Source organism: Kryptolebias marmoratus, linkage group LG12 (assembly GCF_001649575.2).
Source record: "Kryptolebias marmoratus isolate JLee-2015 linkage group LG12, ASM164957v2, whole genome shotgun sequence".
Lineage (NCBI taxonomy): Eukaryota > Metazoa > Chordata > Actinopteri > Cyprinodontiformes > Rivulidae > Kryptolebias > Kryptolebias marmoratus.
In genome coordinates this window covers 7160434-7183474 of record NC_051441.1, presented here as the reverse complement: position 1 = coordinate 7183474, position 23041 = coordinate 7160434, and the positions used below count along the sequence as shown (strand labels likewise).

General features: G+C 37.7%; 3 protein-coding genes across 5 annotated transcripts in view; all 3 read left to right on the top strand.

Annotated features, from left to right (window-relative positions):
- shisa9b (shisa family member 9b) overlaps positions 1–2328 on the top strand; it is an 11227-nt gene extending 8899 nt beyond the window's left edge. The window contains exon 4 of the mRNA XM_017429304.3: positions 613–2328. Within this exon, the coding sequence (XP_017284793.1) occupies positions 613–983 (371 nt within the window). The 3' untranslated portion in view covers positions 984–2328. The remainder of the gene's footprint in view (positions 1–612) is intronic.
- A 6154-nt stretch (positions 2329–8482) lies between these two features.
- igfals (insulin-like growth factor binding protein, acid labile subunit) lies at positions 8483–10854 on the top strand. Its single transcript, XM_017429299.2, has 2 exons — positions 8483–8568; positions 8731–10854. Exon 2 carries the CDS (start codon positions 8736–8738, stop codon positions 10467–10469), a length of 1734 nt encoding a protein of 577 aa, XP_017284788.1. The 5' UTR covers positions 8483–8568; positions 8731–8735; the 3' UTR covers positions 10470–10854.
- A 405-nt stretch (positions 10855–11259) lies between these two features.
- Positions 11260–22649, top strand: LOC108243695. Of its 3 annotated transcripts, XM_037978582.1 has the most exons (28): positions 11260–11506; positions 11618–11716; positions 11833–11958; positions 12580–12666; positions 12763–12865; positions 12980–13082; positions 13166–13354; positions 13439–13684; positions 13799–13901; positions 13973–14170; positions 14249–14389; positions 14527–14718; positions 14804–14911; positions 15025–15166; positions 15293–15584; positions 16270–16352; positions 16520–16674; positions 16859–16985; positions 17125–17256; positions 17337–17501; positions 17681–17983; positions 18079–18354; positions 18431–18525; positions 18626–18737; positions 19008–19213; positions 19282–19367; positions 19453–19522; positions 19722–22649. In XM_037978582.1, exons 1-28 carry the CDS (start codon positions 11408–11410, stop codon positions 19788–19790), a joined length of 4107 nt encoding a protein of 1368 aa, XP_037834510.1. In that variant the 5' UTR covers positions 11260–11407; the 3' UTR covers positions 19791–22649. The 3 variants fall into 3 exon arrangements, with proteins under 3 accessions (XP_037834510.1, XP_037834509.1, XP_017284797.3); XM_037978581.1 differs by having other exon boundaries at positions 12580–12865; positions 15025–15163; XM_017429308.3 differs by having other exon boundaries at positions 12580–12865.
- The last annotated feature ends 392 nt before the right edge of the window (positions 22650–23041 follow it).

The window sequence follows — 23041 nt, the reverse complement described above, 5'->3', positions numbered from 1 at the left end:
AGGGAAACAAGTTATTCTCGGGTCACAGGGAGGCGAGAAACAATTCTAAGTACTCTGAGCTGGCTCGGAGGGGCTGTGAGATACCATCACTGACAACACTCTGGCGTCGAGGTACTGGCAGTCCGCTTCTCTTAAGCTGCCGGTAACGAGGTGATTGTCCACCGGTGTGGGGATGACGACAGCTCAGACGCACTCCTGCCAGCCAACTACAGGACTCCCCCTAGTGGAGAAAAAACCCCAAACAACCCCGGACCTAACAGAAACGTTCAAAACAGACGCTAAAATGAGCAGAACAGTAGCTAAGAGGTAAAAGTAGCAAAACTGTTTATGTTTATGTATTTAAACAGTGACTTAATTACATTTGTTTTTCCACCAGCAGGTGACTTGCAGAACTAGGAGCTCAGGTCATCTAAGAATAGATGTTCAGCATGAGCTGCTCTTCAAATAACCTTCTATTTCTGCTTTTTGCTTTGTTTTGTTTTCAGATATTTTAGGAAAAAGTTAAAAAAAAGTGCTTTTTTATGCCTGGAGCTTTAAACTCAAGACACAATGAAATGCTTCATTACTGGGAATAAAAACAACTTTTTGGTTGTTCATTTATGCGTTTGTTAGCAGAGAAAGCGAATGACCAGAGCAACCGGAGGCACGCAATGGAGATGACCACCAAGGGCAGTCTTCCCATGGAAGGTGTGGATATGGAGCCAGAGCCACGTAATCCTTACAGCCCACCTAGACAGCTGTCTATGAAGCACAAAGGACACAACTTTAAGAGCCCTAGGAGCTACAGCTCCCAGTCACTGTACTACAGCTCCAACAATGCAGCCAGCCCAGGGGGGCTAAGATCCTGGCAGAGCAAAGACACACTGGGACACCGACACGGCCAAAAGAATCTTGGTGTCATGGAGAAAGAGCTCCACAACACTCACTACATGCCTCCACAACCATACTTTGTCACCAACAGCAAGACAGAGGTGACTGTATGAGCCTGCTATAACCAGGTTTAACATGAGGGACAGAACAGAAGCATGGACATGTGTACACATGTGTACGGGCAGCATTTAGGAGGCCATATGTAGATGACAGGTACTGTAAAAACCATCTGAGCCAGCCGTGCTTGATGAGGGCGCAGACATGAATATATAATCCCACAGCTCAAGTTGATTAACTTGTATATCACAGTGTTCAGATGTGACACATTAAACCCTGACACTTTACAACCCCAATTCTGAAAAAGTTAGGATGTTGTGTAAAATGTAACTAAAAACAGAGTGCAATAGTTTGCAAATCTCATAAACTCATATTTTATTCATAAAGAAACACTGGGAACATATTAAGTGTTGAAACTAAAAAAAATCTGCTTTGAATTTGATAGTAACACATCTCAAAGAAGTTGGGACAGTGGCAACAAAAAAATTGTAAAAAATAAGTGGTACGAATAAGAAACAGCTGGAGGAGCATTTTGCAACTAAATATGTTAATTGGCAACAGGTCAGTAAAAGGACTGGGTATAAAAAGAGCATTTTAGAGAAGCTGAATCTCTCAGAAATAACGATGGGCAGAGATTCATCATCAGTCTGAGAAAAACAGCTTCTATTTACAGATTTATAGTTCATAGGGTCTTCAAAGGATTTCAAGAATCTGGAGAAATCTCTGAGTTCAAAGGACAAGACTGAAAGTCAGTACTAGTTGTTCAAAATAAGTCTGATTCTGTTCTGGATACCACTGCATGGGCTCAGGAACACTTCCACACATCACTGTCTGTAAACACAGTTCACCCTGTCATCTACAGATGCTGCTTAAAGCTCTATCATACAAAGAAGAAGTCATTTGTAAACATCCAGAAATGCACTCACCTTCTCTGGACCAAAGCTCATTTAAAATAGGCTGAGACAAAGTGGAAAACTGTTCTGTGGTCATATGAATCAAAATTTGAAATTCTTTTTGGAAACCACAGACACCACGTCCTCCTTAGTAAAGAGGAAAGGGGCCGTCTAGCCTGTTATCAGCGCACAGTTCAAAAGCATGCCTCTCTGATGGTATGGGGGTGCATTAGTGCCTATGGTACTAGCTGCTTACACATCTGGAAAGGCTCCATCAATGCAGAAAACTACAGGTCTTAAATATATGCTTCCATCCATCAAAATATCCAGTAAAGAACAAGGACTGTTAATCAGCAAAAATGCTCCATCAGATGAAAATGGGACAATATTTCCTCCAAAACCACCATCACTGCTCTCCTCAGTTCCTAGACGCTTACAGACTGTTGTTTAAAAAAGAGGGGATGCTGCACACAGGTAAACATGGCCCTGTCCCAACTTCCTTGAGATGTGTTGCTGCCATAAAATTCAAAACTACTTAATGGTCCAATTTCTTAGTTTCAATATTTGATATGTTTATTATGCTCCTCTGTGAATAAAATATGGGTTTATGAGTTTTGCAAATTACTGCATTCTGTTTTTATTTACATTTTACACAAAGTCCCAACTTTTTTGAAAATTGGCATTGTACATTAAAATCTGATCTGTAATTTTTAATGAATATTGTTAAATTAAAAGAAACAAGCATCCTTATTTGCCTAACAGAACTGTACCCTGTGGTTGATTATTGATGAAATTGGTCACTATAGGTTATGTGTATAAATGTCAGAAACTATTCATGTGCTAAAGAACCAGTTATTCCATTATTCCTCTGGATGTTGAATTACAAGTATGTCCACACATTTTTATTTTCAAATGATTCTAACCTAATTATGTATAAATCATTATTTGTATCATGTTCTAACTGTGAGCCCTCGAATACAACACTTATCATGTACTTCAAAATGTCTCACAATTACATCTTAGGCTGAAACTGTTAAACCTCTTGACCTTTGTTAAAAGTTTAGGTTATTTTAGTGATTTCAGTCCTGATTCTCACTTTATTGACTGTTCTGAGTAGCCTAAATACAAGTGGTTAATGGTTTTAATAAACGCAAAGATGGTGTGAAATAAAAGTAAGCTTTTTTGTCAGTAACAACACAAAGAAATGTGACCTGTCTGACCTGTACAACTTAAAATACATTGTTTTAAAGCAAAAAGAAGGCTCTTGCCTACCTGATTCAGGCAGCTGATTGATTGATTTATTTAATTCAATTCATTTCATTTAGTATATGCCTGATACCCAGTAATTCTGTAGTGAAGTATTTGTTTTTTAGTCACATCAGGATGTTTTTTTCTTAGATTTAAAAAAGCTATGTGATTTATTTACACTTTCACATCATGCAGGACCAGTTTTCCTAAACAAATAACATCTAATTCCACACAGCGTGATTTCTTTTTTTTTTACCATTTTCAAACTGAAGAATATTTTTAAAAATGCAAAGTAAAACAGAGATATGAAGATCCACTTCACTTTAGTTTTGTACTTGTTAGATAACTAAACAGATTTTGGACTTTGGCTGCAGATAGCTCCTGTTTACATTGTGGCTCTCAATCAAAATTTAAGTTCCACCAACCCCCCCTTGGGGCGTTGTCATTTTTTTTAATGCCAGGAGACATTTTTGTTAATTAGCAAATCATGTTTCTTACCACCAGGGTTGTTCCCTTTGGAAATTAAACCAGCACAGTAACCCGATTCAGTCAGACTGAACCACACAGCTGTGCGCCGCTCTGCAAATAAATCGAGATTCTAAAGCAAAGGCATCAAAACCAAACATGTTTTTAAACTTTAACTAACTGTACTGAAGAATCTTTGAATGATGGTTTGTGCTTGAATGAAAATAGGTGGAAAGATGGTTTTAGGCCGCACATTTTTTACATTCACTGGAGAAACACCTTTTCTCCAAAATATTAAAGTAAATACAGAAAGCAGGATAATCTTTAAGGACATTTAAAACTCTCAATATCAATCACATTTTTAATCAAATTCACCTTTAGATCAAAAAATGGCATTTTAACACTTTCTTTATTTGGACTCTAAGTAGACATAAGAAAGTTTGCACATTTTTTTTGTTAATAACATTAACATATTGGAACAGTGGTGGCTGTAGAGGACCTAAAGCTTGCAGGGTAACTGTGACGGGTCCACAGGCTCTCAGCCATTTAGGAGCTTAAAGAACCGGCTCAGAACTGGCCCTTCACCAGTAGTACTGAACAAAGAGCTGTTTTGAGCTGAAAAAGCCAGTGAGAAACAAAAGCTTGCTTTCCCTGCTTATTAAGAAACAATTTTTTGCCTCCTAATTTATCATTTATATAAAAACAGGCATTACGTATTCTATAATAGTTATGAGTTTAACAACCCTACAGGTGATCAGAACTTGATGATGTACATAATGTTCTCTGTCAAAGCCAGCCTTTTTATAACACTCCCTGCTACAAAAGAAAGCTGGAAGAACTTAACAACAAATTAAATTACAAAATGACACCTGGTTCCAGTTATTATCTTAACTCCTACAGGAGTAATCAGAGCGTCTTCAAACATCCGGGCCAGGATTTGTTCTGACTAGCAGCGGGCTGATGTGACCGATTCACATTAGAGGCACAAATGTTTTTAAGAAGCGTTTACTTCAAGAAACCAGGATGTCTGCATTAAGACAAATTGAAGGCAGCAGTGTGTGTGACTGTTTCAGCCTTGGGACTCCTGTTTGAAACCTCAGCCCTCCGATTGTTTCTTAATTTCCTTGTTTTCATTTATTCAGTGATCATGTCTTCAGCTTGATCCACTTCTTGGGCTTCACATCTACTTGGTTTGGGTTAGGAAACGGATTTTCCCTGTTCAAGGGATAGATACCTGGTTAGGGTTAGAAATTAAAGCTACATAGTTAAATAAAGCAGTCATTGTTTCTAATACACATCTTTAAACCTTCAAGCATTGACTCGTTTTTCTTCAACACAAGTAGTCAACACAACCACATCAGGCATCTACTGGGTCAGATGAATAACACGATTATTCTCTAACACCTATTAAATAACCATAGCAACAAATCAGTCCACAAACCCATGAGCAATGTCATGACAGCCACTTCTACAATTTATATCATGCATTCTCTGGTTCTATTTATAACAAAGCATCTCAACATTAAAAAGCACAAAAGCTCTTTACATGCCAGTCCTTTTTGGGTCAATTTTCTTATGTAGGACAGCATTTTGTCATATGAGGACAAAGAAAAAATGTGACTGAAAAGTACAAATGAAGGACAAAATAAATAAAACGCAAGTTTTATTCCCCAAAGATTACTTGCAATGCTGTATCTAAATGTATAAATAAAGAAAAGCTATTGGCTATCGTTTAAAAATTTGACCACATATATTAACATTATGGATAAAAAAAAAATTGTAACAAACATAGCCCCCCCCCCCCAAAAAAAATAAAATAAAATAAAATAAATAAATCTGGCCTCTATAGTCAAAAGGCTGCTGGGTCATTAGCTTTAATGGTCTTATAATTTGCAGCCAGTTAACGAGCTGTGGCTTACAGCCAGCATCTTTCAGATGTTGAGACAAAGCTTCTCTCCTCCTCAAAAGCAGCTGTGAGCTCCAAATGTTATTATTAGCCACTTCAGGGGAGTTGAGGTTTTGTGGCTGTCAAAGGGTGATGCTGTGCTGTAGGCTTCAGAGCTGCTGTGAACCATCAGCACCTCAATGGGTGAAAGGCCACTAAACAACACATCTTTCTCAGACAGGTTTCTAAATTACCAATAAGAGATAACAGTCAAAAAATCCACCAGTGGATGGCAGTGTTGACCGAGTCAGTAATTATAAATAAAGTAAGAATATTGTGTGTGTTGGTGAAGTTAGCTATTTACCTTTCAGCCCTTATAAGAACAAAGAAAAGGTCTTTCAGTCATTCAGGTTAGCTAAGAGTTTCATTCTTTGAATTTGAGTTGTTTGACTGTTTGTATGCACAATATACCATTTAATGTGCAACAGATGACACCACAATGGAGGCTCCAGGATTATCCACATGCACAGGCCTATTGCACCAGCACCAGAAAGGTAATTGTCAGTTTTCAGCATGAGTTTTCACATTTCACACTTCGCTTCTTTAAGCTGACTCTTATCTATCTCAGTCCATTTTGGGATATATGGACGTCTGGGTTCTTCACAAAAACGTAGTTGGTAATACCTTTGTAAAATGCTTTGAAAGTGATGTTTTGCCAACAGAAAATGTTATATAGTTTCAAATCAATTCAATAGGAAGAAATGTGTATAAATTTCTGGATAGCTGCGTATGTAAATTTTTTGTTGTGTAATGTTAAAGGTACTCATTGCAACGTATGAAATCAAACATAAAACATGTTATCCTGAGCTGTATCAAATGGTGCAGTTTGAAAGAGTTTGCTTCAGTACTTTTTCTGATATACTGATATGCAATTCTGAAACGCAGGTACTCACTTAATGTAAACAAAGCACTTTTATTTCTATACTTTGCTCAACAAATCTGAGTGTGAATACTTACCAATACATCGAAATTGTCAGGCTTCTAGATCCCAAAACGGCTCTTCCACGGATGTCAACATTGTTGACCTGTTTTTAGTCACTTTGCCTGTTTCCATAAGTAAACAAAAGCATGTGCTAGTTGGCAGCTGGTCACAAATTTTGCTTACAGATTTTAAAATCAAGGACACATTGACCAATAATCAACATGAGAAAAAAAACAAGTTTTCTTTTTGTTAGTTTAGGGTTTTTTTGTTTGTTTGTTTTGTTTTTGAACGGCCTTCATTGCAATCAGTACTTTTGAAAGATAATTATTATGCCTATAAGATCGTGAACACATTGGTGAAAGAGTTCATCGTGCACAGTTTTAATAAAACTGTTCTGAGAGTTATTTGCTATAGAATGAAACCAGAAGGCGCGACAATTTTCAGCACTAATGAACATGTTTCCATCCATTTCAGACTGACGTTGTGCTTTTCAGATCTGCGCTCTGCTGCTGAGGAAGCAGAACATTTGCTCAGAATTATAAGGGAAACTTCCTGCAGCTAAGCACAGACCAGTCAAAATGTACAGCCTTGCCAGCAGGGTATGCTGCTCACTATTAAGACTTCTCATGTGGCTCTCTGGGAGCCCTCAGCAACCAACAAAGCTGAAAACCTTTGTGTATGGTTGAGTGCCAGAAAATGAGCCAATTAGAGGTGTTTGTCGGGGGAGCAACAGTCATGAAACAGCTCACTATGGCAGCCATTTCACAAGGTGATATTTTTGACATGAAAAAAAAAGAAAAATCTATCAATTAGTTTTTTTTTTTATTTCTGTTAGCAAAATGACTGATTTTTCATCCTAATGAATAAAAATATAACAATGTTCATCTTGTTGATATACAGTAGCAGATATACACAGAAAGAAACATTTATAACTGAGAATATAAAGAATTTTACAACTCATCATTTCTGCTGAGATACTAAGAAATAAATATTAAGAAAGTGTTTTCTTAACAGGTTTTGGTAACCCATTGAAGTGACATACAAAGGTTTTGGACCAATATGGATAACAGAAACAGTTTCACGTGACAATTCAACATGTTTTTCTTGATTACAGACTATATTTCTTCATGAATATCATAATAATAATAACAAAAAAGCCTCAGTGAGGAAACCAGCTATTTACACAAATAACTATTAGTGAGATAAGTAAAATGCCACTAAATTTTCTCTGTATAATGAGGACACATCCGTCCTACCTGATAACATTTTGCTCACAGATCAATAAAAATCCTGTGCAAAGACAAAGTATCATCTAGATTTGTACATTCCTTGAAGCCTGACCAGTTCATGGTTGATACCGGACAAAAAAGTAAACAAAAAGTTAGTCATTACAGTAACTGGTGTGATTAGGAAATGGACCTCTGGAACCCACAGACATCATCCTCATAAGTAAACAGAGCAGCAACGGTGCTGCATACATGGTTTTTATCTCTCATGTGACTTTTGTCACTGCGCTGACATTTGCACACAGCATATCAAATCAAAAAATGGAGTTATGGAGATGAGTAGAGATTTAATATTTTGGATCTGTGCTCTCCTAAGCTGGAATGTTAACTTGACATACAAGTTTGTGTCATATCACCTTGAATTGAATGTTATTTCTTAAAGGTAAATTATAAAACGTCATGATTTAAGTAGAGAGTTTGGTTCACTGGGTTCAACTTATTGTTTTATATCAGTGGAAATCTTCAGTAAATGCACTCAGCGACTGGACCCTGACTTAGTAAACACACAAAGGCCACTTAGTTTAAGCCTTTCCTGGATTGGTAAAATGATCTCTCTTAGAAAAATTATAACAACTATGGCCTACATGAAGTCATACAACTTTACCAAGAATTCACATTCAGTACAATTAAGAAGGTATGCATAGTTTATGGGAAACTTTGGTGAAAAGAAAATAATGAATGAAAAATAAAATACAACTTACTGATGAATCCAGTGGGAGTGAAAGGGTTAATGGTACATATTCAGTGCAGCTGACTTAAAAAAAAGAAAAAGGTTTGAGGGCTTGGCAGCCTTTCCGTTCAGTATACAGACAATTGCACAAGGATCAGTCATTCAGTGTTTCACTGCCTGTCCACCTTAAATCAAGACCTCTGTGACTGAAGGTAAGCAATCTAATTTACACATTAGGGCAAGAAAACTAATGTAACTCAAAATGTTGTTTATAAATAAAAAAGATAATCCATTTAATTAGAATCACATTTTGTGTTCTGTAGTGAAGTTTAATAGAATGTTTTTATTTTAAATTCTTTATTCTCTTCCTTTAGCTGGTATGCAAACCATTGCAGTGCTGGTGGCGTTGCTACTGGGAGCATCACTGGTGCTGCCAGAGCCAGACACAGCAAGAGAGAGGGCGACCCAAGCTCCCATTCCCTGCTCGAAGAGCTGCACCTGTCTGCACGATGAATTCACCTTGGATCTCAACATGTACTGCAGCTCACAAAACCTGACACAAATGCTGACTGACATGCCACCATCCACTTATTCTCTCTGGCTAGATGGAAATTTGTTTACCTCCCTCCCAGCAGCATCTTTTAGGGATCTAACCAGTCTGGACTTTTTAAATCTGCAGAGTGGCCAGCTGGCGACCCTTGACCCCCAAGCTTTCAAAGGCCTCAGGTCTCTAGCACACCTTCACCTGGAGAGAAATCGCCTCCGGGTGTTACCAGGTACCATTTTCCAGAATACACCAAACCTGGCTTCACTTAGCTTGCACAATAATCAGATCACTCGCATTGATGAAAGACTATTCTCTGGGCTCTCACACATGTGGCTTCTTAATCTAGGATGGAACTCACTAATTGTTATTCCAGAGACAGCTTTTCAGGACCTGCAAGGTCTGCGAGAGCTCATTCTAGCGGGGAACAGAATTGCTTACTTGCAGCCGCAGCTCTTCCAAAACCTTGGGGAACTTAAAGAGCTGGATCTGACTGGGAATTACCTTAGGGTCATCAAAGCTAATGTGTTTGTTAAACTCACGAAGTTACAAAAACTTTACCTGGCCCAGAATCAGATTATGACTGTGGCACCCAGAGCATTTTTTGGCATGAAGTCACTCAGATGGTTGGATCTCACAAACAACAAATTAGCCTCCCTACACGAAGACACGTTCTTGGGCCTGTACAGCCTTCATGTGCTGCGTCTTTCCAACAACTCTTTAAATGGCATAAGGCCCAGGACGTTCCGTGAGCTGCAGTACTTGGAGGAACTGCGACTCAGTTACAACAAGATTCGAGCTCTTGGGGAAAGGATCTTCGAAGGACTTGGCCATCTTGAGGTCCTCGAGTTGGAGCACAATCAAGTGCAGGAGGCACAAGCAGGGAGTTTCACGGGTCTCACCGATGTAGCTGTCATTAACCTATCCGGAAGCTGCTTTCAAAGTTTGCCTGATCAAATGTTCAGTGGTCTGTCAAAGCTTCACAGCCTCCATCTGGACAGAGGATGCCTAACAAGGATCACATCTCAGGCTTTCAGTGGTCTCTCAAGCTTACGGAGACTTTTTCTCCAACATAACAACATCTCTGCGGTGGAAAATCAAAGTTTTGTTGATCTGGTGAGCCTTCTTGGACTGGACCTAAGTTTCAACAAGCTGGAGGTTCTCACAACTAACACTTTCTCTGGCCTCAATAATTTGGAGTACCTGCTGTTGACCAACAATGATTGTCAACAGTTTCTGCAGAATGGAACAAAACAGCTACTTCCACGGCTGCGTTACCTGGATCTGAGAGCTAACGCCTTAACAAACTTAGTTCCCAATTTTTCTGAAAACATGGAAAAGCTTCTGCTGTCTGGAAACCGGTTAGTTTGTGACTGTAGCACACTGCCGCTCAGAAACTACAGTTTGAGGAAACCACAGGTGGTACCTCGGGAAGTAGAAACCCATGCAGAGGGTGAAGAACCAGATACAACTATTACTATATATAACAACATCACATGCACCAGCCCCACACGCCTGGCTGGTCAGGACCTGAGGGATGTGGATGCTGAACTATTCAGAAGTTGCTGAGCAGACAGACTTGAACTGGCAAATGAACAAGCAAAACAAAACTGCTACCAATCTTTACAATATAATTTAAGCAGCTTAAATTAGATTACTTTGATGTAAAATAAAAAATACAGAAATGCTTTGTGTCTATCAGATTAGTTTTTCAAAAAAACACATAATCATTGCCATCTGTGACTTTTACATTCAGCAAAAAAAGCTTTTTATAGACCAATTAAGCAATATTTCATGTATTTCAGCTTTAATAAAATATGTGCAGTAAAATCTTTGTAGAAGCTCAGTTTATGTAAATGTTATCAGTGTGATGGGCTGTTTAACTGCTTGTATGTTGTTTTCTGACATGGAAACAGGTCTACTGGAGAACTTTGATTAAAATGAATAAAAGTGACATGTATTATGAGCTTTATTTCTAACTATAACAGTTAAAAACTTACAAAATTGTTTATTACTTTTAACTGGATTACCACATAAACATATTTTCCCCACCTTATTTCTAAGATTTATATTTATCTTGCACAAACATAAAACATGTTTTTTTTTACAATGGTCAAATTATGAAAATACAAGATTTATAAAGAATTACACAAATGAGTTATTTTGTTTACTTCATTTAACTATTGTTTTGTAGTTTTTACCTATTGTCACATATCAGCTGTTTAACATTAATGAAAAAAGGATCAAATCTCTTGGAAAACAAAAGTTGTGCCGCTCAATATTGGTGACATATATCACAGGCGTGTATACTTTGTTAAGAGAAAAAAAATAAGATAATAAACAATATGATTAAAAAAAAGTCACTTTAGAACCAGTTGCCGTATTTCTGACAGTGCCTGAAGGCAACACTTTTGTAGCAGCAACGGGTGGTGGAACGCGCGTCTTGTTGCCATGGGTAACCAGGACTTCTCAGCAGCGGCACGTAACGTTAAAATGTGGTAACGTAAATGAAAACTAAAATGGATTTGAAACTTTCTCAGTGTTGTAAATCGGTTTTGAGGAATGCGGAACCACACATACCTACCATGGACGTTGACTTTGTTGAAGTAAGTTTTTTTTTTTTTTTTTTTTTTTTTTTTAACTACCTGCATTTTAACAAACCCAACTAGCTAGTCGCTGTCATTTTTTTAAGCTAACTTGTTCTTAAAACGTTACAGGCCGTTAAAGAAGATGTCACCATATACCAAAGACCAGCTGGCTATTCGCTGGAGATCCCCGAGGACTTCACCTTTTCAGTGGAGGATTTTAAACGACAAGTTAGTGATTTATAGTCTCATCAACTCGATGTTGACATCACGATAATCCCCAAACAAACATACTCAGTATTTACTGTTATTTGTCAGCATCGTGTGCGTTTTTCACCCCCAAACAGGAGCTGGTAAAACCAAAAACATTGCCAGGTTGGTCAGATAATACTCACAAACAGTTGGATGAAAATGAAGCTGTGGAAAACGGGAGTACTCAGTACTGTACACAGTACTTTCATGCTGATACTGAGGTGGGTTTTCTACTGACTCGAAGCCCCTGTACTGGCCAGAGCAGAGGTCTGCAACTTTTACAATCCAGTGAGCCATTTCTGACCCTGATCTCGCTAAATAAACTGTGTCAAGAAAGACAAAACGTGGGCTTGAACTGAGATCAACTGATGGCCTGCGGGCCACTTTCAGTTCGCTGGGCAGGGCCTCTTCTGGCCTGTGGTGGTAGTGACTCTTGCGCAAAAATGTTGAAATAAAGACACAACTTATTAAGTCTTATAAAAATTCTCATAATCTGTGATATGTTTGCAAAACTTCACTGTCTGTTTTACCTTTTTTGCAACTTGCCTTAAAGATATCCAAAAATGTTTAATTTTCTGGTAATTTGAGAGAAAGATCACACTGTGTGGCATATTGGCAAAATATTGGACTGTAAAACTGCTAAAACTATATTTTTCTATTGTGAATATTAACATTATTCATTTTCATATTATGTTTTTTGTCAAAGCTACAAAGCACTGCTGCAGAGGGACTAAAGAACCAGATGTAGCCACCGTGCTGTAGCTGTAGACCCCTGGGTTAGAGTAAAATAACCTAAAACTCAGACACATGTGATTTTGTTGTCCATTTTTCTGTCTCTAAAGGAAAATCAGAGCAGTAGTATGTTGTATGATGGAGCCAAACTGGATGCGGACGACACAAAGTTCAGAGTGCCTGTTCTCTCATTTGCGGTGTGTTTACATACGTACTATATAATGATTCAGGCAAATATGTTTGATTCCTTTCTAAAAAGTGGGGAAAATGTATACATGTCATTCATACTTCAGAGACTGGACCAGTGGGATTTGGATGATGTCCTAAAAAATCTGACCAAAGACAGGCTGACTGTGCTGCAGCGTAAGTCAACTAAAACTGTGAAATCACAGACAGGTTAGTGATTCAAACTTATTTTACCTTCCAGCAGTCACTTACTGAGCCTTGGTAAACAATTATCATGCATGGTAATTTACATTAGAAATTAATTTTTTGTGTATTTGTTCATAGATGCAGACAACAACCAGTCTCACACAGATATCATGGAGAGTCTCGTTGCTTTCTGTGAGAACCAGGCTGTGTCAGAGCCTGTTAAAGATGTACACAGTTTCAGGTAATGTCAGACAAATTTCTGCTCAAGTTTTGTGCCTGAAACCATAAAACTGCATTATATTAATAATGTTCTATTTGTTCCAGGCAGAAAACTTTGTTGGATAAATCACTGGAAAAGGAGGGAGCAGAGTTGCAACTGAGTGATCAGGAACGTCCAACTGTGTACATTGACTTGCGATATCCTGACCCCTCAATAAAATCGGCAAGAACATCCCAAAATCTTTCACCAGGCAATACTATCAAAAACCTTTCTGAATCCCAAATGATGAACAGGTAAGTTCATGTTGCATTGGAAATAATTGTCTTAGAAAAATGTAGTTTATTTTTGTTAGATCATACTCTCATCTTTGTTCATAGGGAAGTGACTGGCAAGTGCATGTTGCTTCAACAAGTACGTGAAATGAAAATAAAGAGGAATACAAATCCTGACAAACGTCAACCAGATGATGAGAAAATGAAGGACAAGCCACCTGACTCTGTAGAATCTGCACACAGCCTCGACTCACAAGATATATTTGGAGATACGCAAGCTTCAGAACCGAAGTTCAGAACATCTAAAATAGAAGCTCAGGATAATCCAATTAAAGAACCAACACAGCAGAGGTACAAACTTTGTCTTTATTAATTCAACTCATTGTTAACAATATAATAATAACATATCCATGATGGTGAAAATGTCAGTGACCAACAGCATAATAAGGCCACTTGTCGTCATAGGCAAGACCAAGACATCCTTAATCATCTGGAAAATCATCGTCCGACCAAATCTGTTAACCTCAAGCAGCCAGCCGCTGAGAGGACAGATGTTCTTTATGAGTCTGTAAGGGCTAGAAAAGATTTTTAAAAAATGCACAATAAGTTTACCTGCACTTACTTTAACTTGTTTTTCAGGAAGTGTCTCATCGAGAGTCAATCAGCACACTACCAGCTGATATAGAAAGTAAAGAATACATGCTACTGACAGTCAGGCTCTCCAGTCCTGGTATGGTCGCAGACATGGATGCTGCTCATGGAAAAAGAAAACATTTGCATTCAGCTGCAACTAGATCACACATCTATAACACTTTAGTTGCTTGGTTTCTGTCTCTGGTAAGTGGAAAATGGGTACGCTTATCATTTTTTGCCATTGTTTGTGTTTTCTAAAGTAACTTGTTTGTGTTCTATCAGGCTGGCCCAGAGCGTTGTCGCACTAAAGATGATATTAGTGCCCAGGTTCCATTCTGGGTTGCAGGATTTCAGCAGCAAATGACAAAGAATGTACTGGCTTTGCATGTCTTAGCTGTGGCCCACTACAGTTTTACACCAAAGGTAAATATAAATAACATATAGGGATGCAGATAGATTTGTTGTTCAAACCAAAAGATTTATTTGCGTCTATATAATGCATTAAAAGTTTGATATTGACACGTTTTATTCTTATTTTTATTTGTTTTTTTTTTTTTTAGAAGAAGGATATATACATCTCTACACTCTTCTACAACGATGTCTCCAGGTTTCTGTCAGAAACCTCGCTCAGTGCAGTGGCTGAGTGGCTCCCTCAGCTGAGAAACCTCCTGGACCAGCAAGACTTTGCTTCACCCATCCACCTGCCTCCATCCCGTTTGAATTCATTCATCTCTGCCACCTCCAGCAAAAAAGTAAGTTGGTACAGTGATATTTTTTAAAAAACTGAAATAATTTTGTGTTTTATTGATTGTTGTTTGTTTTCATTTTGTACTTTAGGTTATAGATAAGACATTTGGTCTCAGTCCAGGGTTTTACTGGCAGACAATGGAAACTCATGAGCCTGTTTTTAAGGAGCAAAAGACCACGCAAGAGCTCCACACAGAGGTGTGCAGAAGGTTTTCTCCTGTATTAGTTGCTTTTAAGTAACAACTTTAATTGTAGAATTCACTCAATCAGAGACTGGATTCATGTTATCTTTGTCTTGAATTTTACTGCAGGTGTCAGTTGCTGTGGGGAGCAGTGCCTTCTTCCAGCATCCTGTAGGAACACATTACACCCTTCAGCTGGTTCTTGATTCCGGACTTGATGTGTGTGGTCTGCGACTGATTTATGCAACACAAGGGACCAATGGAGAAGGTGGTAAGATGTAACTAAACATGTTCTTTAAATTATTTAGTATCACTGAATTACTAACCCATGTTGAACTCAGTAGAATCTTTCCCCATAGTTGTAAGTGTATAAAAATAATCTCTTCCTCTCATTTAGGGAGTGAACCAGTTAATCCGAGAGTCAATGAGCCCCGACAACCAGTCCTGGTCCTGGCTGTTCGAGGTCCACACGCTCATTCAGTGCTCAAGAGCTTAATCAGTTCCATACATCCTCTACTACACAAGAAGACGGGGATTAATTCTGACAACCGTCTGGTCTGCAAATATCACGAACCTCCACTCATCCACTGCCCTCAACTGACCAGTGAAGTCCACAGGGAGCTGTGCTTTTGGTTTGCAGGAAGACTTCAAGCAAGAAGTGCCCAGAATCCCAACCAGCATCCGAACAGGTCAGCTGTCAAAACAACAAAAGAGTCTCATGACCATGTAAACTTTAGTTCTCGCACAGTTTAACCTTATTTATAATCAGAAGTTTCTGAACAATGAGCTTGATTTTGGGCACCATGAGCAAATTACATGTTGTATTGATATTTAAATTGAAGTGTAGCCACAACAGGAAACAAGTTGTCAAAAATAAATTATTTTTCATGTTTCTTAAAAAGTCTATTTAAGATAATTCGTAAAAAGCTGAAAACAAAACAAAAGGACACTAGTATCCTACTACACCACGGCTTATTAAAGACCTTTTTTAAGCAGCCAAAAGTCTTTCTATTCCTTCCTTTCAAGTCAAGGATTCGCTGATATGCTCAGGCTTTTTATAAGAGTTCTGTGTTGATGCTCGAGTCAGAGAACTGCACGAACATTGAACAAACTTCTGTTCGACACGCTGTAGTTTCTGGTTGATTTTAGTCTCATCTTTCCAAGTTTTGCATTTGGATTAACAACAAAATATTTTCCAGTTAGAGTTTGCTAAGGTCACCTGCAAATAATTATTTTTTTCTTTCTGTGCAACCTTTTTCTGTGCCATTCGCTGGTACATAGCACAAAGGTATAGTATTTCTACTATTACGTTATGTTTTATTAAACAGATCTTTTTATCTAATAAGGTCAAATTCAAACACTGTTTTCTTGTAGAATCACCCCTTCATATGACAGAGTCAGAGGGAGCCTGGTTAATTGGAGCAGATCATCTTCCTTGCTCTGTGCAACAACTAAAGGTATAATTATTTAGCAAGTCAAAAAGTCAGGCAAAGAGATTTTGCTTAAGTTCACTTCTAGCTGATCAGTTTAATTTTTACAGTCCTGAGTTCTTTTTAATTTTTGCTGCAACAAAATGAGATTTTTACCTTACTGGAGCAGCTAATCGTTCTCTCCTCTTGGGTAGCGGACCTCCTCCTGGTGGTGTCACCTGCTGTGCCTCCACATTGCTATGGCCAAGTGCTGTCTGTCTGTGAACGCAGAGGCTTTAGTCTTATGGGCCTGCAGAGGCTGAGGCTTCAGAGCAACGAAGCCAGTATGCTGGGACTCACCAGCCACCAGGTAGAAGCACACAGAGTCAGAGGAACTAAACCACACAAACTATCTGAAATAAAGATTTAGGCAGCAATACATAATGCAGACAAAAATTAACCATTGTGTTATGTAATTACTTGACCATACTGTAGAGAAAACAGATTATTTTTTATACACATTTACCTCTTGAAGCCCTTGTTTTTCTTTATAGATGATCGTATTCTGCAGACCACCTACATCTCTTTTAGATCCCATGGATCTAAAGTCGCCTTCTCACTGTCTGGTCTTACTGCTGAGTAAAGAAAACATGTTGCACCACAGCGTCTCTCTGCCATCAGGTCTCAAATTATATCTCAAGTTTTAATAAACTTTGTACGCAGTATATGTAGAATTTGTAATACTTTGCGAATCTGCAGTGTTGTATAGATGTTTAGTTTGCTCTTAAAATGACATTTCTCTGTTATGATCTTATTTCAGCACTAATGAGAGAATTCAAAGCTCAGAAGCTTCTGGGTTGCCTTTATTCCTGGCCTGATGGTGTTCAAATAGCAGATCTGAGATTGTGTTTCCACACTGTGCCATACAGTGATAGCTTGTTCCACATCTTTGGTGAGCGCTGTGCATATAGGTTTTCAAAGTGATCCCCTGTAATTGCTTTCTGTATTTTTAAAATACATTTTCTTTTATAGTTAGGCACATGTGGGCAGTGCCCAACCCTTCCAGTGTGATTCTATTACATCAGAGGTGTCCATCTCAGTCTGGCATGGAGCAGCAAGTGATTTTGACTTTGCATGGAAAGGACATGAGCCAAAACCTGAGCTTTTTACACCGAGTTTTTACTGAAAGAGCAAAAGGTGAGTGGAGCTTCTGAGAGTAAAGCCCTGTCCTTGGTTTTGTTTTTGCTTGTACCAGATTCAAACACATACAGGTCGAAATTTACATGATTCAATAAACAAACAGATCAGGACAATACAAATTAATATGTTCAGAGAATTCTATTCCTTGATTTTTAACATTTTATTTGATCATTTAGGTGATAAAGGGCATGCTGGATTTGAGTTGCTCGGCTTGAAGTGGCTGCCTCGTTTGACTCAACTTCAGGCTCAGGAGCTTAGTCCTTACGAGGTGGGAGAGCAGCATTACCGCCGCAGCGTAATCAATTTGATGTCATCATCAGCTCTTGTGTGTGCTCTGAACGGCATAGATGCTTTTTCTACCATGAAGAAGCTGTTTCTCCTGAGCAGTCCTTCGAGCCTCAGTGTTCTGATGTCACCCACACCAGAGCTGGCTCTCAGACAAGCCTCTCTCTTTTTCTTTGAGCATGAACTCATTTCTGGTAAGCTGCGTTGTGCAAAGATGTGTAATCAAGTTTTACACCAGTCGATGTTATTCGCATAATTGTATAGTTCGAGTGGTAACCCCTTTGTTTAGATCGACAGATGTTCACTGTATGTCTGTTCAAACCAAGAGTCTGGAATCAATGTCTGGCAAAACTAATTTGCAAACTCCAGCGGAATGGCCTGAAGATGGTGGGCCTGCGGGTGGTAAACCTGGACAGAAGTTATGCAGCCTCATGCCTGCTGGAGGAACAGGTACCCTACCTGTGCCCTGGCTCACTGGCTCTCTGCCTCCAGGGAGAAAATGCTGTGAAGAAAGTGCTGGATGTGCTGGGCCAGGAGGACTCATCCCAGTGGTTAACCTGTTATGGTACGGTCTACTTACAGCACACGTCTTTAACAGTGTATGGGCATACAGGTTCTACAGTAAACTACTGCTTTTGTAGGATCAGGATCACATCAACAAGCAGTCAGGCAGATAAAGACACTTTTCCCAGAAGGGCTCTGCTGCTCTGAGACCAGCACCATGAAACAGGAGCAGGTAGGCACGTTAAACCCAGGATTACAGTTGACTTAAAAACTGAAACCATTTTGAATACTTGAGGTTGTTCTTTTAATAAACCTTTTTTTTTTTTACTCAGATACAGACCTCGTCTTCAGACCCATGTGCTGCTGCGGAACGCGAACAGAACTGCGCACTGAACGTGACACCAGAACATCTGTCAGGTTTGGCAACATCAGGACCATACGGAGGTGTGGGTCACTTTTCTACTTTCATTTGTACAGCGGTGTAGTATTTACTTTATATTGTATGAATAATATTAAAGTCACACATATTCCAGAGTACTAACATTACAACTTTAAAGTCAAAGCATTTAACATTCGGGTTCAGGCCTTTTGAAATAATTATGGGGTTTTGGCAGAGCTCTCCTGAAAACGATGTTGAAATACAGGATGACTCTGCTCCAGGTGACCTTTGTAAACTGAGCACAAATGTTCTGTTTGCTTGTTTATTGGTACCAGAGTTCCCGATACACGGATCCCGTGGGCAGACAACCTGTATGCTGATGCCCTCTCATGCTCCACCACACTGCCACATGCCTTCCCAGCTGGAGATGCTGGAGCAGCTGCTGAGGTTAGGCTGCCATCTGGTGGCAGGAAGAATGAGCACACTGGGCAATGAGCAGATTGAACATATTACTGAAATACTCACAGTACCGTCAGAAAAGGTGAGCGAAATGATTAAAAGGATGGATTTTTCATACAAAATATCAACTGTGGCTTGTGTCCTCAACAGATGGCTCAGATATTTAGGGCCCCTAGTCTTATTGTGGCTCTTCGAGGGGAAAAAATTGTGACTGGTTTAAGTCTGCTTCTTGAAAGGTATGGAGAAAGACAACTTAGATTTAAAGTTGATACATTTATAATTTGAAATCACAACTTTGCCCCTTTCTTTCCACTGTCATAGCATTTATAAGGACAACCCAATCCTCAAAAAAGTGGGACAAATGATTATTTATCCAAAAATTGAGAAAGAGGTAAGATAGTCACCTTTCTCTCTCCCTCTCTTTCTACAAATATAAAATTCAGCTTTCGATTCTAGATCATGTAGGTAAAGAAAAAAAATATGAGTCTTGAACTGGTTATTAAACATTAACCAGATAATGCTGTCATAACCAGATGTATCATTTTATCTCTTTTGTGAATATGTTTGGATTTAAATGTCCTGTTCTTTAGGCAGAGCAGCTGATATGTTACCTCTTTGAAGCCTCAGCTCAGGGGAGCGGTCGTCCTATGGAGCTATAAAAGCTCCGATTGTGCCCCAAACATATTCTTCAGATGACGTAACCTCTCAGCGCACAGAAATGTCTGCTTCCTCTCCCAAAAGAAAAAGGTCTTTACAAAGATGATTGTTTGGAAAAGACTAGTTTTAGACTATCTAAATATTATTGAAGCCACTGCACTGTAATAAATGTTTTTCCTAATAATAACATTCTTCTTTGCCTGCTGTACTTTAAGCCACGAAGCTGTCTTATTTTGAGACAAAAATATGCACACGTTTCAGATGAAAAATTATTTTAATTCTTAAGATGATAAAAAATATTTTGTGAATTCTGTAAACCATTGCATAACTGTAGTGTAACAATTTAACAAGTGTTAACAAACTAGTAATACACTACAGTAAATATGTGGTACACAATGTAGAAAAGAAACAAACTTGCAACTGTTTTTGTGTTCACAACACAAATATATCCATATATGAACAAAATAACTTCTACAATTATCAGTAAAGAATTTCCTACTTATTCATACAGCTTCTCATAAAATAAGGAACATATTTTAATCTATAAATATTGTCCAGACCCAATGATATGAAGTTATTTTTATGAAATGCAGTTTCCTCAAACTGAACACATCCTTGATCAAATCACTAAATAAATCCTGCAAACGTAGCTTTCCTGGTAATGTCTTATTAAAATGACAAACAGAAACATGAAAACTTGCATTTGTTTAAATTCTAATATATTTTATTGAATAGCAGTTCACAACTAAATGCTACATTGTTATCAATTAACTGCGCTTCATAATAACTAGTGACCTATTAGTTGAATATCTGATTTAGAACAATACATTCAATATTTTAGAACTTTTGTTAAAATAACATTTCTAGTGGAAAATGTTTTGAGTACATAGATAAACCGGTTCCACATTCAGATCACTTTATTTTTCACTTTGTACTAAAATGTTTTTTTTTTTTTACTTAATTTGAACAGCTTCAGACATCATACTCATAAACATGTACAAGATTGCATAAATCTTCTGGCTCCATTTTCATAAAGTTAAACAAAAAGAAAGACACAACGACTAACAACAATGCAAAATAGATTAAACTATTCCAATGCAGAGCAGAGCATGATAACATCTATCAATATTCATTTTATACAAGAGTCTTCCCATTTGGTGCTTTTTCCTTAACAAAACAAAAATAAAATAAAACATCATCTTGGTGCCAAATACCTAATTCAGAACAAACTGTATATTCAGTGGTTACGTATTGCTGGGTCTGTTTAAACTGTATGGCAAACACAGACAAAGACGATTGTATCTTTATCCTAACTTTTTGTTTCATCTTGTGAAATTAATGCAGAAAATCTCATCAGGTTTGCAGTTTTTCTTTTTAGCTCACATGGTCTGAATACACAGGACCTTTAGCAATCACATTATGGTCCACAAAATTATTGTAAGGCACTACAATTTTGATTCTGATTCAACTTGTTTTTTTTTTCTTCTTAAGTCAATCAATATGTAATTATTAAAGGCACAGATTTATCTGAAAATAATTGGTCCGTTAAGAAAAAAACAAATGATAAGGAAAAAAAAAAACAAAAAGCAGAAGAAAGAGAAGAAGTACTTCTTTGTCTTTTTAGAAACCTTGAAAATTGGCCAAAGTAGTTTTCTTGAAACTGAGGGTCCACAACAAGTCACCAAAAACAGCTTAGTTGTAATTATGTCTGTATCTGCCATCAATACTTCACAATCATTTTCTGTCCCAGGAGGAAAGAGAGAAAAAAAACAAGAAATAATGAAATTAAAAAAAAAAATCAATTTGGACCACGGTTTTCAGAAATAGAACACAGATTCAGACAAATAGAAAGCACCTTACAGTCACCGTAGGCCTGCCATACAAATGCATAATACAAATCGTTTCTTTTCAAATTATTTCGATAAAGCAACGTTAAACAAATTCCTTGAAACAGTACTGTAGTGAAGTTCAAATGGCCACTTCAGAAGCACAAATGTCATTAAACCGAGACATTCCTTCACTGTAGACAACAATTAAACTGACACCGAGTTCTCGCTTCAGGTCAGAATGTGCCAGCAACTATTGCACAACCTGCCAGAAACGTCACAAATGCACATTTTGTAAGGATCAATGCATGTTTGATCATCTGCATATCAACTGATCATTAACTTTAGGTAGAAAAAAAAAATGCCATTAGTTATCCTCAATGATTTGAATCTATTTTAAGGTACGAGGTGATTTACTTCTTATTTATTCAATTTAGAGTTTTCAGGTAAAACATGAGGAAATGTAGTAGAGAAATAAAAATAAAAATAAAAATAAAACAATACAGGTCTTTGGTTAAACTGCAAAAAGTGGGTAAAAACTATTAATGATCTAAGCAAAAAACAAACAAAAAAAGAAATCTTGAAGTTAACCCCTAGAGTTAAGTTTGACTGAATTAAACATTAAAGCAAAAGTCCATCAAAAACAGAACTTCAGTTCCTTAAAATATTGAACTTTTTCCTCAGTTTCATATGATGCAACTTTGTGCTCTTCACTGTCATTTATAGCTTTGAAGACCAGGACTCGTTAACAGGTTAATCTAATACTTGAGAAGTCTTTAAATTCAGTTCAAGAGTAATTTTTCCTTTAGGAACACATATCTGGACAGCTACTAAAACACCACTTTGGTTTATTTGGACTTTTTCACCCTAGACATCATTAGTTATGTTGGCTTCACAGGCAAAAACAAACCAGACCAAAGGACTCTATAGCTGCACTATACACCACTATCCAGTGTACAGGAGAAAAAAAAGTTAACAAAAATGTTGATACTTTCACCTTTTTTTTTTTTTCAATTAAAAAACGAAAAAAAAAAACGATAGTAGTACAGGACCATGACATCATTTTAAGTGATTTACAAAACGACTAAAATTGGTCTTATATGGATTTACAAATGAACAATTTAATTGAAAAATAAGTCAAAGTAGATGCATAAGACAATATTCCAAAGTTTATGAACTCTGAGCTGTGGATGTACAACATTCAAACATCTAAATGTATAACAAGAAACTACATTAATACCTTTTCCAGTAGCAGCGAAGCTTGCAGAAATTATTAAGCTTTACCTACATTATATTTAGTCAATACAAATGTTCTGGCAGTGTGACACAGTGCAAACTTTTTTTTTTCTTTTACTGATTTTTTTTTTTGTGGTTACATGCAATACCAGAAAGTGTTTAGCCTGCCTTATATGCCGTCATATAGTAAT